Source organism: Canis lupus, chromosome 5 (assembly GCF_011100685.1).
Source record: "Canis lupus familiaris isolate Mischka breed German Shepherd chromosome 5, alternate assembly UU_Cfam_GSD_1.0, whole genome shotgun sequence".
NCBI classification, from domain to species: Eukaryota; Metazoa; Chordata; class Mammalia; order Carnivora; family Canidae; genus Canis; species Canis lupus.
In genome coordinates, this window is record NC_049226.1 from 68997626 (window position 1) to 69010475 (window position 12850).

Here is a 12850-nt window from a genome sequence, read left to right on the forward strand (position 1 = left end):
AGGATTCTCAGCTCTCTCAAGCAGAGCAGGGGTGTATTGAACCTGCCTCCTTCACCCTTATCCTTAAAACAGGATGGGGTGGGATGAGCACACCAGGTCACATCAGGTCGTTCTCAGGTGGCAGCTAAAATGTGCTGGACCTCTCTACCCTTCCTGGGACCTGTGTTCAGTTTCCTCAAGAACAAAAGGAATTGTGTTTTCTCAGTAAGGTTTTAATTTCTCCTCCCAACTTGACACAGTGCTTAATGTGGTGTCCATGATTCAGAAACCCTTCCATTTTATTTCCTTCTTCTTCTTCCTTTTTAGTGGTGTCACTGTCTCCATTGCCTGGATCACCCAACTCTCTAGAACAGCTCTGGCCTTCTTATCCTTCTTCTTCTTTTCCTTCTTGAGGTTTTGTCACTTTCACTCTTGCTTCCACTTTGGGGCTTTTACCACTTTGGCCACTCCCTGTGGGGCTCGTACTGCTTCAGCCCCCCTACTCCCCTTTTAAAGATTTATTTATTTATTTGAAAGAGAGAGAGAGAGAGAGAGAGAGAGAGAGAGAGAGAGAGAATATGCATGTGTGTGAGCCAGGGGAGGGAGGGAGGGAGAAAGGGAGCAAGGGAGAGAGGGAGGGAGGGAGGGAGAAAGGAGCAAGGGAGAGAGGGAGGGAGGGAGGAAGAGAGAGAGAGAGAGAGAGAGAGAGAGAGAGAGAGAGAAGCAGACTCCTTTCTGAGCACAGAGTCAGACGTAGGGTCTGATCTCACAACCCCAAGATCATGATCTGAGCCAGACCCTCAACCAACTAAGCCACCCAGGCCTGCCTCTCTTTGCAGGCACTCTAGTGCACATATTCCTTTTTTTAAAAAATAAATTTATTTTTATTAGTGTTCAATTTGCCAACATACAGAATAACACCCAGTGCTCATCCTGTCAAGTGCCCCCCTAGTGCACATATTCCTGATCCAGGTGGGAGGTGTGCTGTCTGACGGCTTGCCATGCCTATCCTGAAGGCCCTGCTTGATCATCAGCCTCTTGCCTTTGGACCTAAACCCCACTTCTGAGGGTAAGTGTCTTGCTCCGTGATTACTCTCTTGATCTTGGCTACTGTACCATGATCATAGGCAGAGATCATTGCTGTGGTCATTAATGCAACAGCCACACAGATTGCTTCCCCTTTGGTGGTGATGACCACCATCTCCTGAATGACTCTGATGCCATCCTCAAATTGGAGAATGCCTGGAAGCATGATCTTTGTCCCATAGCAGATTGTGCTCACTGCACTATCTTTTGTCACTAGCCACTGATGAGAAGTCAGTAGCTTTTCTCAAGGGTGAACAACTTGCCGCAGGTGACTCTCATCCTTGTGGTTGTCATACAGCCACTGGCATCAGGCACATCATGCATTGCCCCAGATGGTCCTTCCCACTCATCATGCCAGAAGGAACCCTCCAAAGTTCCTGCATCTGACCACCAACTCTTGATAACAAACCAAGGTGCACACACAGTGTCTGAACATAGGTACCAGCCTCACGACTCACTCAAAAGATTCCTAGTCTTCTTTTGATCATCTTGCTCTTGTATATGGTCTGCACTTGGAGTGGCCTCTTTCCTGCAGCATTATGTGGGGTTTTCTGGAATAAGGCATCTGTCAGAGTTCCTAGGGCCCCACAACATTGAGTGCCTCCTTCAGGAGCACTGTGTAGCTGGACAATTCCCACATACTCTTTGTCTGCCTCTCTGGGCATTTCATCAAGTGAGTGGCTCATTCTTTGTACATGATTAGCCATCACCTTGGAATCCAGAATACCACTGTGTCCTGTCTTCTCTACTCGAAGTATCCGTCGGATCCAGGCTACCATCTCATGGGGAGAGGGGTTGGAGGGCTTGTCAAGATGAGTGGAACCTGTCCCAGTATTGCCCCCAATCTCCCAATATCCCACTTCAGAGGATTTGAACCACAAGGTGTGTCATGGTTACATTCAGCTTAGCACAATCCTTGAGCAACAGGGGCCCCTGAGATGTGTCCAAGTGAGCCACCTTGGACTCAGGCTTGAGAAGAAATTCTTCAGCGTGTTGAATTTATGCTATGTCTTCTTTCAGGAATGACTTCTACTCTTGATTCTTCAGCAGAATAAATACATCCTCATCCACCATGTTCAGGAAGTCTCTATTTTTTTTTTAATTTTTATTTATTTATGATAGTCACAGAGAGAGAGAGAGAGAGAGGCAGAGACACAGGCAGAGGGAGAAGCAGGCTCCAGGCACCGGGAGCCCGATGTGGGATTCGATCCCGAGTCTCCAGGATCGCGCCCTGGGCCAAAGGCAGGCGCTAAACCGCTGCGCCACCCAGGGATCCCCAGGAAGTCTCTATTTTAAAAAGCTCACTGGCAGTCCAGAACAGCTGAGAAGTGAGCAGCATCCTGCAGAGCCTTGGTTCTTCAAAGCAATGCCATCAAGAGTCAGGCTTTGATGTTGTGCAACTGGGTATATGGTGATGTGTGAGTGTCACTCCATTATCTCCTCTCTCTCTGCGCATTTATGCATGTGCATGTGCGCACACACACACACACACACACACCTGGACACATGCACCACACAACACTTTCTTCTTTGCAATCATGCAGGAGGTAGTGCCCTCTAGTTTACATAGGCTATGTTCTGTGTGAGCTCCAATGACTCCTAGAAACCAGACCCTGTGTGGAGCTTGCCGTCTGCCAAGCACTGACTTGAGAAGCTGGTGGAAAACAGATTCCAGATGTTTACTGCTAGCATTGATCATAGAAGGGCACTGTAAATAATCCTAATGCTCCTGCTCATTGGGGGAATACATTGCATGGTGTTCATGTGACAGATACTCTAGCAGTTTGAAAGAATGAACTGGAGCAGGGGTAACCTATGGTTGTTGGGCCAGAGTGTGTCTGTGCGGCTCTTGAGCTGAGAATGGTTTCACTCTTTTAGAGTGGTAGAAAACAAGAGACAGAAACAACAACAAAAAGGAATATGTGACAAAGCTGATGTGGTCCACAGATCCCAGAATATTTGCTGCCCAGCACTTTAGGGGAAAAGTTAGCCAACCCTCCAGACTAGAATAACATAGAGGGATCTTGGAAGTGTAATGTGGGGAGGACGAAAGGCAAGTTACAGGACATAATGCTCAGTATAACAGGAATTACAGAAGTTTTGTAAACTGCACAAAATATAACTATAAGTGTGTGTGTGTGTGTATGTGTGCACGTGTATAGTAAACATATAAAATCACACCTGGGGGCTCCTGGGGGGGTCAGCCAATTGAGTGTCTGCTTTTGGCTCAGGTCATGATCTTAGGATCTTGGGATGGAGCCCCACTTCGAGGTCCCTGCTCAAAGGGGGGAGTCTGCTTCTCCCTCTTCCTGTTTCTCCCCCTGCTTGTTTCTCTCTCTCTCTTTCTCAAATAAGTAAGAATCTTTAAAATAAAATAACATCTGGATACACTCTGAGTCATGATCGTATTTTCTCTGGGGAGAGAGAGAATAGGAAATGAAACTGGGGAAAAAACATAAGGATTTTCACTTTTATCTGTGATATTCTACTTCTTGAAGAAAAAGGAAGAAGAAAGAAAAAAGAAGAGAGAGGAATATATTTTCTTCTATCCATCCTTCTTTCGTTTCATCCATCCCTCCATCCATTCATCCTTCTATCTGTCCATCCATGTGTCCTTCCATTCATCCATCCACCCATCCTTCCATTCATCCTTCCATTTATCATCCATCTGTCCTTCCATTCCCCCCTCATCCCTCCATCCTTCTATCCCTCCATCCTTCCATCTATCCATCCCTCCATTCATCCATCCTTTTATCTGTCCATCCATTTGTCCATCCATCCATCCATCCATCCATCCATCCATCCATCCATCTATCCATCCATCCAAAGAGACATTTCTCATTATAAGATGTTCCCCTTAATTCTGCCCCCAGGATTCTGGCCCAGCACAGAGCTTTATACACAGCAAATGTCTGATATTGGGCCCCACTTACCACTGTCACTAGGAAGTAATAACTTCTGTTCCTTTTTTCCTAATTATCAAATTATCAAGCTCCCGATGCATAATTATACTGATAACCTTCTTAAAATAGAAATACCCAAACCCAAGAGGATGTGATGGCATTACCTACATGTGAGTAATTGCTAAGGTTAACGTTGGGCTAGTCATATGCATAGGAAATATTAGATACACACATCTATTCATTTTATGCTCATGCATAACAATTCATTTGTTTAAAATAATGCTTCATTATATTACAGCCATTACTACCAGTCAGTGGAAAAAAAAATGTGTGAATTATGCATTTATCTCTTTTCCTATGGCCCAGCCTCCGACCAGGAATTCTCACAACTGTTCTTAAAAAAGCAGCATACCTACTTCAGCCTTGCAAAAGATTATTCCACACAATAGAGAGAGAAACAAAGCCCCAGCAGACTAGTTACCTAACGTGGCACATTCTCATTAGCCTAAATTCGGTGGCATCAGCAGGAAGCTTCTCATCACCTGATCTGTGGGCTGCAATGGATGTCTTTGCACAATTCCTCAGACTGGCTGGCAGGGGCATGTGAAGATGCCTTTCAACAGTAGTTGGAACACTTTCACATGTAACACTTTCTATTATACAGACATAAACCAAGAATGAATGCTTCCTCTGGGATGAATTGTTTTGAAAGCTATAAAAACCCAGTGGCTCTGTGAAGGTGTGTTCTGGACTCATGCATGCTCTGGAGCTGGGCTACTTACAAGCCAGAGTGAAGAGAGAGACGAGCAGGAGTGAGGTCATGCTCAAGTGCAGAGCCCCCGCCGCGTTGCAGTCAACTTTGGAGTTCTTGCAGGAGCACACTTGTACCCTGAGGTCCGTGATGTTCGTCATGGGGGGCTTCCCTGAATCTGTCACCATGATGGGCAGGTGGTAGTTTGCTTTGTTCAGGTTTTGAAGAAGGCTTACCAGGGCATGTGTATCTGTGGAGACAAAGGAGGACCTTTGTGAGTGAGGGTTAGACTTTCCCAAACAAAAGAGTGAGCTTTTGGCGACGAAAACCACACCAAATTGGCAATGCGTGTTGGTTTATAACCATGGGCACCTTTAAACTTAAATTCATTAATAGCAAATCAAAATCCAAATTTAGATTCTCAGGTGCATGAGCCCACACCTCAAGTGTCCAGCAGCCACACGTAGCAGGTGGTTGTGGCATAGGACAGTGCCAGATGGAACATTCTGCTGCCAAGGAGTCCTGTGGCTCAGGGCTGTGATAATCTATTTCAAGGGGGCCCACCCTTTTTTTTTTTTTTTAAGATTTTACTTAGAGAGAGAGAGAGAGAGAGAGAGAGAGAGACAGCCAGGGGAGGGGAAGAGGGAGAAGGAGAAGCAGACTCCTCCTCGATAAGCAGGGGAACCGATCGTGAGGCTTGATCCCAGGACCCCGGGGTCATGACTTGAGCTGAAGGCAGATGCTTAACTGACTAAGCCACCCAGGCAACCCGGGGACCTACTTTTGTGAAGATGACCACATACTAAGAACTTCCTCCTGCGAATTTATTACCCTGATAAAACCATTTTTGCAAAGATCACATTCAACATCTAGAAAAACTGACTTAAAAACCCACTCTCACATCGTCATACTGTGCATCTTAAATATACACAATTTTTATTCATCAACTCTTCTTCAGTGAAGCTGGAAAAAAGTAAAAAAGAAAAAAAAGGAAATGATCAGCTCAGAGCAGTTTTATTCAAGAATTCAAATTCAAATAATCAAAATAAATTCTTAGACCCCCACAAACACCTCAAAACCCAAAATCACTCCCAAATCATCCACTCACTCTAAATGTAGGCAGGACCCCCATGGGGGGCAGGTTCTATAGCCTACAGCTTTATCAGTCCTCAGCCGCAGCTCTGGATCTGGGTGGGAACCGGCAGCTTCACCCCAGCAGGGCACTGAACTTTAGGCCCTTGTTTGGTGGGAGTATGTGCTGTGAGCCCAGTTTTGGGCAGTGTGCAGAAATGGTCATCCCAAACTGTCCCCTGTTTAGCCTTGGGCTATTCATTTTTCAGGAACTCAGATGACTAGGGATTTTTTTTCTTTTTTTTAGAGAGAGAGAGAGAGAGAAGGTGAGAGAGAATGTGTGAGAGCATGTGAGTGAGGGGAGGGGCAGAGAGAGAGGGAAAATCTCAAGCAGACTCTGCACAGAGCATGGAGCCCGACATGAGGTTCAACCTCACAACTCTGAGATCACCACCTGAACCCAACTGACTGAACCACCCAGGTGCCTCCCCTCACCTCCTTTTTTTTTTTTTTTTTTTGACTTTCCCCTTTCTGGGCATGAAGAGTGCTAGGTATTAAAGAAAAAAAAAGAAGGACCAGGAAAAGAACTGAGAAGACATTTATCTCCTAAATAAAACCACGAGGAAGACAGAGCAATGAGATGAAAACAGAAACAGGTGAAATGTCACCCTGACCAGAAGGAGAAGCAGCAGAAACAACCAACATGTGTAGTCACCCTACTGGGGTGGCAGGTTAATAATGCAAGAACATTCTTTCATCTCCCTCACTTGGATGAGAGACTCAAGTAAGAAAGTTCCAGAGAACTTTCTTTAAAGAACTGGTGGTTATTCCAATCTGCTAGAGCTACAAAAGCTAGCAAAGGAAGCACTAACCCCTCAAACAAGGGGAGGGCTGTTTTAATTAAAAGTAATCAGTGTAACAGAACTCATTCTTTAAAAAGCAATAAAATAGACAAACAGGCGAATGGAATCAATAACAAGAGGAAGGCACTAATAAAATGAGATATGAGATAAGGCCATTCAACACATATGAGATTTTTTAATAGAAAATTTTATGCACAATTGTACAGCACATTTTCAAGACTTAATGAAATGCGTAATTCCCAATCCCTCTCGAAAAGTCTACCGCTGGTGGATGGGGAGGGTACCCGGGCTGGGTCCATTGCAGGAGAAGTTCACTACTGGAGACAGAGTGTGCATCCACTGCATGGATTCTGGTTTTTTAATTTCTTCCAAAACAAGGTGAACTCAGTAGTGAATTCACAGTTGTCACAGGGAGGGAGGTGGGCATTAGGAATGCTGCCTCGGTCAGTATTGGTGTTTCAGTATTAGTAAGGCAGATGGGAAATGTGGGGCCAACCCACGAATTCCACCTTCCCGCATGGAAAGACTGGTAGAAAGAGACATGGCTTGCAAGTGTTCTACATGAGGGATAGGACAGATGGGCGATGATATCACAGTTGAATATCAAAGCCCTGGTTGTTGCAAAGACAAAGCTAATTTTGCTGCGTAAAGTGGAAAATGATGGGTGAGAAGCTAAGACTCTATACAGGTCATTATACCAGTGCTTCTTATTTCTTTAGTCATCTATGAGAACAAGTATACCATGGAAAATCTCTCTTTAATTGCGGGTGAGAGTCAATATCGGCACAGCTCTCTGGGAGAAGAGACAGCTGAGTCACAATACACTCGGGGAGAAGCAGAGATCCTGGCTTCTCAAGACTGAAGGTTGGGTGGGTGGAGGGTACAGAGTGTGTGGTACAGGAGGCAGAGTGTACAGTGTAGGATGTACAGTCTTAGGATGCATAGTATGGAGTGTACAGTATATAGAGTATAGGATACACAGCATAGATTGTGCAGTATAGGATGCATAGTATAGAGTGTATAGTATAGGATGTAGAGTATAGAGTGTACAGTATAGGATGCATAGCGTGGAGTGTCAGTATAGGGTGTAGAGTGTGAGGAGCCACTAGTATAGAGTGTAGTATAGGACAGAGAGTATAGGATACACAGCATAGAATGTACAGTATAGGATGCATGGCATAGAGCATATAATATAGGATGCAGAGTATGGAGTGTACGGTATGGGGTGTAGAGTATAGGATGTATAGTAGAGTGAGGATACACAGCATATATTGTGCAGTATAAGATGCATATTATATAGTATAGGATGCATAGTACGGAGTGTCCTTATAGGATGTAGAGTGTGAGTGGCCACTAGTATAGAGTGTACAGTATAGGATGGAGAGTATAGGATATACAGCATAGATTGTACAGTATAGGATGCACAGTATAAAGTGTATAGTATGGGCAGCATAGGATGGAGTGTACAGTATAGAGTATAGGATACAGCATAGAATAAACAGTATAGGATGCATATAGAGTGTATAGTATAGGATGGAGAGTACAGGAAGCATAGCATGAAGTGTCAGTATAGGGTTTAGATATAATAGGAGGCATGGTATGGAGTGTATAGTATATAGTACATAGTGTACGGTACAGAGTATACAGTGACCAGCACGGGGTGTACAGCACGGGGCACACAGTGTACCATGCACAGGATAGAAAAGATAAGAAACAAATGAGAAAACTTGGGTGTTTGCATTTATAAGGAACCTCTATGTGTTTGCACAGATTGCATTCATTTGCTAGCGGGAAAGTGGTGAGTGCTGGTAGAGGTAAAGGGTGAATCGCTCAAAGTCAACCATGTGAGGCCAGGAGGGAGCAGGAGGCAGGAGGAGGAGGAGAGGAGGGAGGAGGAGGAGGGAGGAACAGTGTGGGAGAGGACGGCAGGCCAGGGAGGCCAGGCTTCAAAGCTAGAGGAACAGCCACAGAATGTTTAACTTGACTTACTGTTGATCTTGGAGACCTTCCAGACTTTATCGGGAACAGCTTGTTTGTGGATCTCAAATTTGAAAGGGTCCGTATTTGGGTGGAGATCCTTATCTGATGCTCCCAAAATCACAACGCTGAGGTTTTTGGCATCATCACAGACTTCAGCGACTGTTGGGTAAATGAAGGGGGCATTGTCGTTCACGTCCTCCAGAGTTATCAGCAAAGTTCCGGTACCGGTAGCGGGAGGGTTGCCTACGGGGAAGGAGGGAGATGTTTAGCAGGCAGCTGGTCCCCGGCCAGAGCAATCTGCCACAGCGTTTTCCTCCAGTGCGCTGGACACCTTTATTATTGCTAACAGGTTTCAAGCAGGACGGACGGACTGGCTTACATATGTGTACAAAGTCTAGTGGTTTACTTAAAAAGGCCTTTTCTCGTATATAAAACTTTCGATTTAAATTCTTTAGCCATTACCTGTAGAATGCAAAGCTTCTAGCACACAAGCCATCCTGACACACACATTTTAGAGAATGTTATTTTTAAAAAAGCTCCTTATAAGCACACGTGTGATGCTGTTTTTCATTTAAAGAAAAAGGTGTTTCATTTCAATAAGACTCACAGTGAGTTTATTTACCTTTTTTAAAATTTATTTTTAATCGTCTATACAGTAGAGGTTTTCTTTTGGGACAAACCACTCATTAACAGTCCCCCCCCCCCTTTTTTTTCATTAACAGTTCCTAATATCTGTGAGAAAAGTTAGATCCCAATTTGCAGGCCACAAATTGCAAGCATGCAGATTTGCCCTATTCCAAAAAGGATTTGGCTCACCTCTAAAACATGGTACTCTAATTTTGTGTCCTAACCTAGGGTCTGGCTCCATTTTATTTTCCCTATCCTCATGTGCACTTCCAAGCCCAATCTTATTTCACCTCGTACTATGTTTATTTCTTGAAATGCTCATCAAGTTTAAAATTGTGTTCTGAATCACACGGGGGTTCGAAGGCTAGTGAGTATTTGAGCCCAGGGTGATATGCCAAGTGCAAGGCAAGGCAAGGTCGCTCTCACAGATTCTGCTGGTGAAGACATGGTGAGTCCTTTTTAGATTCAGGCTGGTTATTCCATCCTTACCTAGGCAATAAAAGGGCAAACAGGTAGAGACAGCTCTTGGGCAGGTGACACTCAGCACAAAGGGCCAGGTGACTGCAGCCCTGTTGCTGAGGAGCCACTTTGAGGCTGCTTCCCTCAGCACTTGGGGAGCTTGCAGCGGTACCCTCACAGGGGTGGGCGGGAAGCATCATCACACATCTGCCCAGAAGGATATGAGAACCTGTCCAGTGACAGCCTCCTGGGGAATCCAGGTAGGCCAGTGAGACATGTACTCTAGCAGCTCCTATAAGCCTCCTGTGCCCACCGTTCCAGGAGGGTCACAAGACGTTCCGCCAACACTCAAATTGGCTGTGGCTCAAGCTTTGCTTCCTGGCCTCCGTGGATGCACGCAAAGTCACCCAGTGCCATCGTGGGCTGTGCCCTGCCGCAGGGTGTTTGGAAGGATGGCAAGGAGACGAGCTCAGAGACGTCTGGGAGGGCATGGGGCCTTGGTTGTCATGACGAGTTGCTTGTGCTGATTCTCCAGAGCACATGAAGTCACCAGAGGTTTTTCAGAGAGGCAGCAGGACAAATCCGATCAGAATTATTTTTGGAATCACACTGCTGTGGGCGGGAGATGTTGGACGCTGGAGGCAAGGAGACCAGCAGCAGACTGAATCATGATGTGGGCAGTTTGAATAAGAAAGAAATGCCTTGTCTTGGTTATCAGGCACTCAGATGAGGCTGCTGGAAAAAAAATGATGAAAGGTAGTGGGCAGTGGAAAGACAGGAATTCAGCTCTGACTGTGCGAAAGGCCCCCTAGATTCAGCACGCCCGCCGTGTACAAGTGTGCAGCGCTTAGGAGACACGTTGGTGCTGGGTAGTGACTGAAGACCTGTCAGCCTGGATCCTTTGAAATGGTTCTACCCAACACGATGGTGCAAAATGGCAGAGCGGTAGAGGCCCAGGAAACCCCAGGGTTTCAAGAGCAGCTGGTGGTTTGCAGAAGATAGAGAGGATGTGACTTGGAAGAGGAGGCAATGAGCAGCAGTGAAATGCATTGTGATGCCCCAAAGGATGAGGGGTAAAGAGAAGCCAGGGCATTTCGTTAGGTGGAGGTGACTTGTGACTTCTTTATGAGAGGCTTCCACTAATGGGGAAGAAACGAGCTTGAAGGAAGCTGAGCAGTGAGTCATGAAGAAGTGAGAATAGACATTTTTTAGCGGGGCTGGTGGGAATTTAAATATATCAACACCCAAGGACAATTTCGGAATAAACATTCCAATAAATCTCTGCTAACGTCGCAACACCGACGTCATTCATCAGCAGAAGGATGGCTATTTCTAATGGTGGCACGCCATCAACTTTTGTTGGAGCGAGAACTCAAAAGAAATGCGTAATTACGTTGAGGTTGGTTTTTCACTGTCAGCTTTAGTCATTTGGTTGAATTTCTTTACTGAAAAATTATTTTTCTTTTTTTTTATTGAATAATTGAATATTTCAGAGGAATCCATTATATTTTTTTACTCTGAATATATTATGAAGTGCCATCACTTGGTAGAGTGGATGAGAAAGCAGTATGAGTATTTGAAATATGGCTGTAAGAATCAGCCTTTCGTGAACTTAATTATACTACTGTCTTCGCATCCCGGTGTGTTATTACCAAGGTAGGCTGGTGATATCTTCTTCTGAAGTTAAGTAAAATGAGCATCTTTTTTTCATTGATGAGGTGAAGACTGGACTCTCAAACTCCTCTGGAAAAGAGTCTCTTCCAGGTGACATAACAGGATGGAGAAAAATCAGCGTCCAAAATTCAGATGTAATTTGGAATATAATGACTCTTCACAAGACCATTTGGCTCCAATAGCTCCGGGGGTCCAGGAAATATTGGAGCTTCTGGGTTTCACGACACTCAGCAAAAATCCCTTACCCTTTCTCTCCCCTTTCCAGCAGCCCCCAAGGGACCACTCTGCATGACCAAATGTCAGAAACAAAGCATGGTTGAGACTGGACCCTCCTCTATGGTTTTTCTATTTCAATAGGGAAAAAGCCTCAATATGAGCAAAACTGGGATATGAAGCTAAGAAATGTAATTCCTTCTCCTTGCAGCATCCCCAGAGGAGTCCGTGGCCATGTTCTCAGGATAGATGCTTTAAGGATCAGAGGATGTCCATCCTACAAATGAGTGGAGGGATTGCCTGTGGCTGCAGAAACTTCTGTCTTAGATTAGGAGAAGGAAGGGCCCTTGAGAGATGAACCATTCCTGGTAGTGACTTTTAAATGGAATGGGAGGTGGATTCCCCTTCGGAAATTTGATGAAGGCTATGGTCCTGCTTCCAGAGAAATGCACCTACCTCCACACCAAAACACTGCAGATCCTATAAGTACAGCTGAGTGCTTGGTGTTCAGGCAGCTGGTCTGGGCTGCCTTTTTGTTCATAGGTATTTTCTCTTATTTTATTCAGAATCCTGACCAAACAGATTTCCACTTTTGCCAAAAAATACTGAGGTTTTTCTGATAGGATCCATCACACACACACACACACACACACACACACACACACACACACTCTTTCTCTCTCTCTCTCTTTATATCTTGTTAGTAAAAAATACAAGTAAAAACACAGTGTAATCCTAATTTAAAAAATATATAATTAGAAATAGAAAAAGATTAGAAAGAAATATACTGAAGCCTAAATGGTGATTATCTCTCCAGGTAATTAACATTAAAATAATACTTCTCTTTTTAAAATTTTCTTTACAATAACATAACCATTAAAATAATCAGAAACAGAAATCCAAATTCTAAAGTTATACAGGGATTTAAAAATATTTCACCAACTCTATTTTCTTTTCTCTCACTCTTTTATTTGTTTTTTACAATGAATTGATATTTGGTAAATTTATAGAGTTGTGCTTATTGCTACTACCTAATTTAAGAACCTTTCCGTCACCCCCAAAAGAAACCTTGGGCCCATTTGTACTAACTCTCCATAACTACTTCCAGCTCTAGGCAACCACTGATCTACTTTCTTTCTCTACAGATTTGTGTTTTCTGGACATTTCTGTAAGTGGTACCACAGAGTACATGGCCTTTCATGTCTGGCTTCTTTCACTTGGCATCATGTTTTTGAGGTTCATCC

At 44.4% G+C, this 12850-nt stretch overlaps 1 protein-coding gene and 1 pseudogene across 2 annotated transcripts in view; both read right to left on the minus strand.

The window, feature by feature from the left end:
• Window positions 1–12850, minus strand: part of CDH13 (cadherin 13) — a 1002781-nt gene that overhangs the window by 8510 nt on the left and 981421 nt on the right. For both annotated transcript variants that reach the window (XM_038538175.1, XM_038538176.1), the window contains 2 exons: window positions 8643–8876; window positions 4751–4969 (listed from right to left, as the gene is read on the minus strand). In XM_038538175.1, the coding sequence (XP_038394103.1) occupies window positions 4751–4969; window positions 8643–8876 (453 nt within the window). The remainder of the gene's footprint in view (window positions 1–4750; window positions 4970–8642; window positions 8877–12850) is intronic.
• On the minus strand, window positions 688–2139 carry LOC102153286 (annotated as a pseudogene).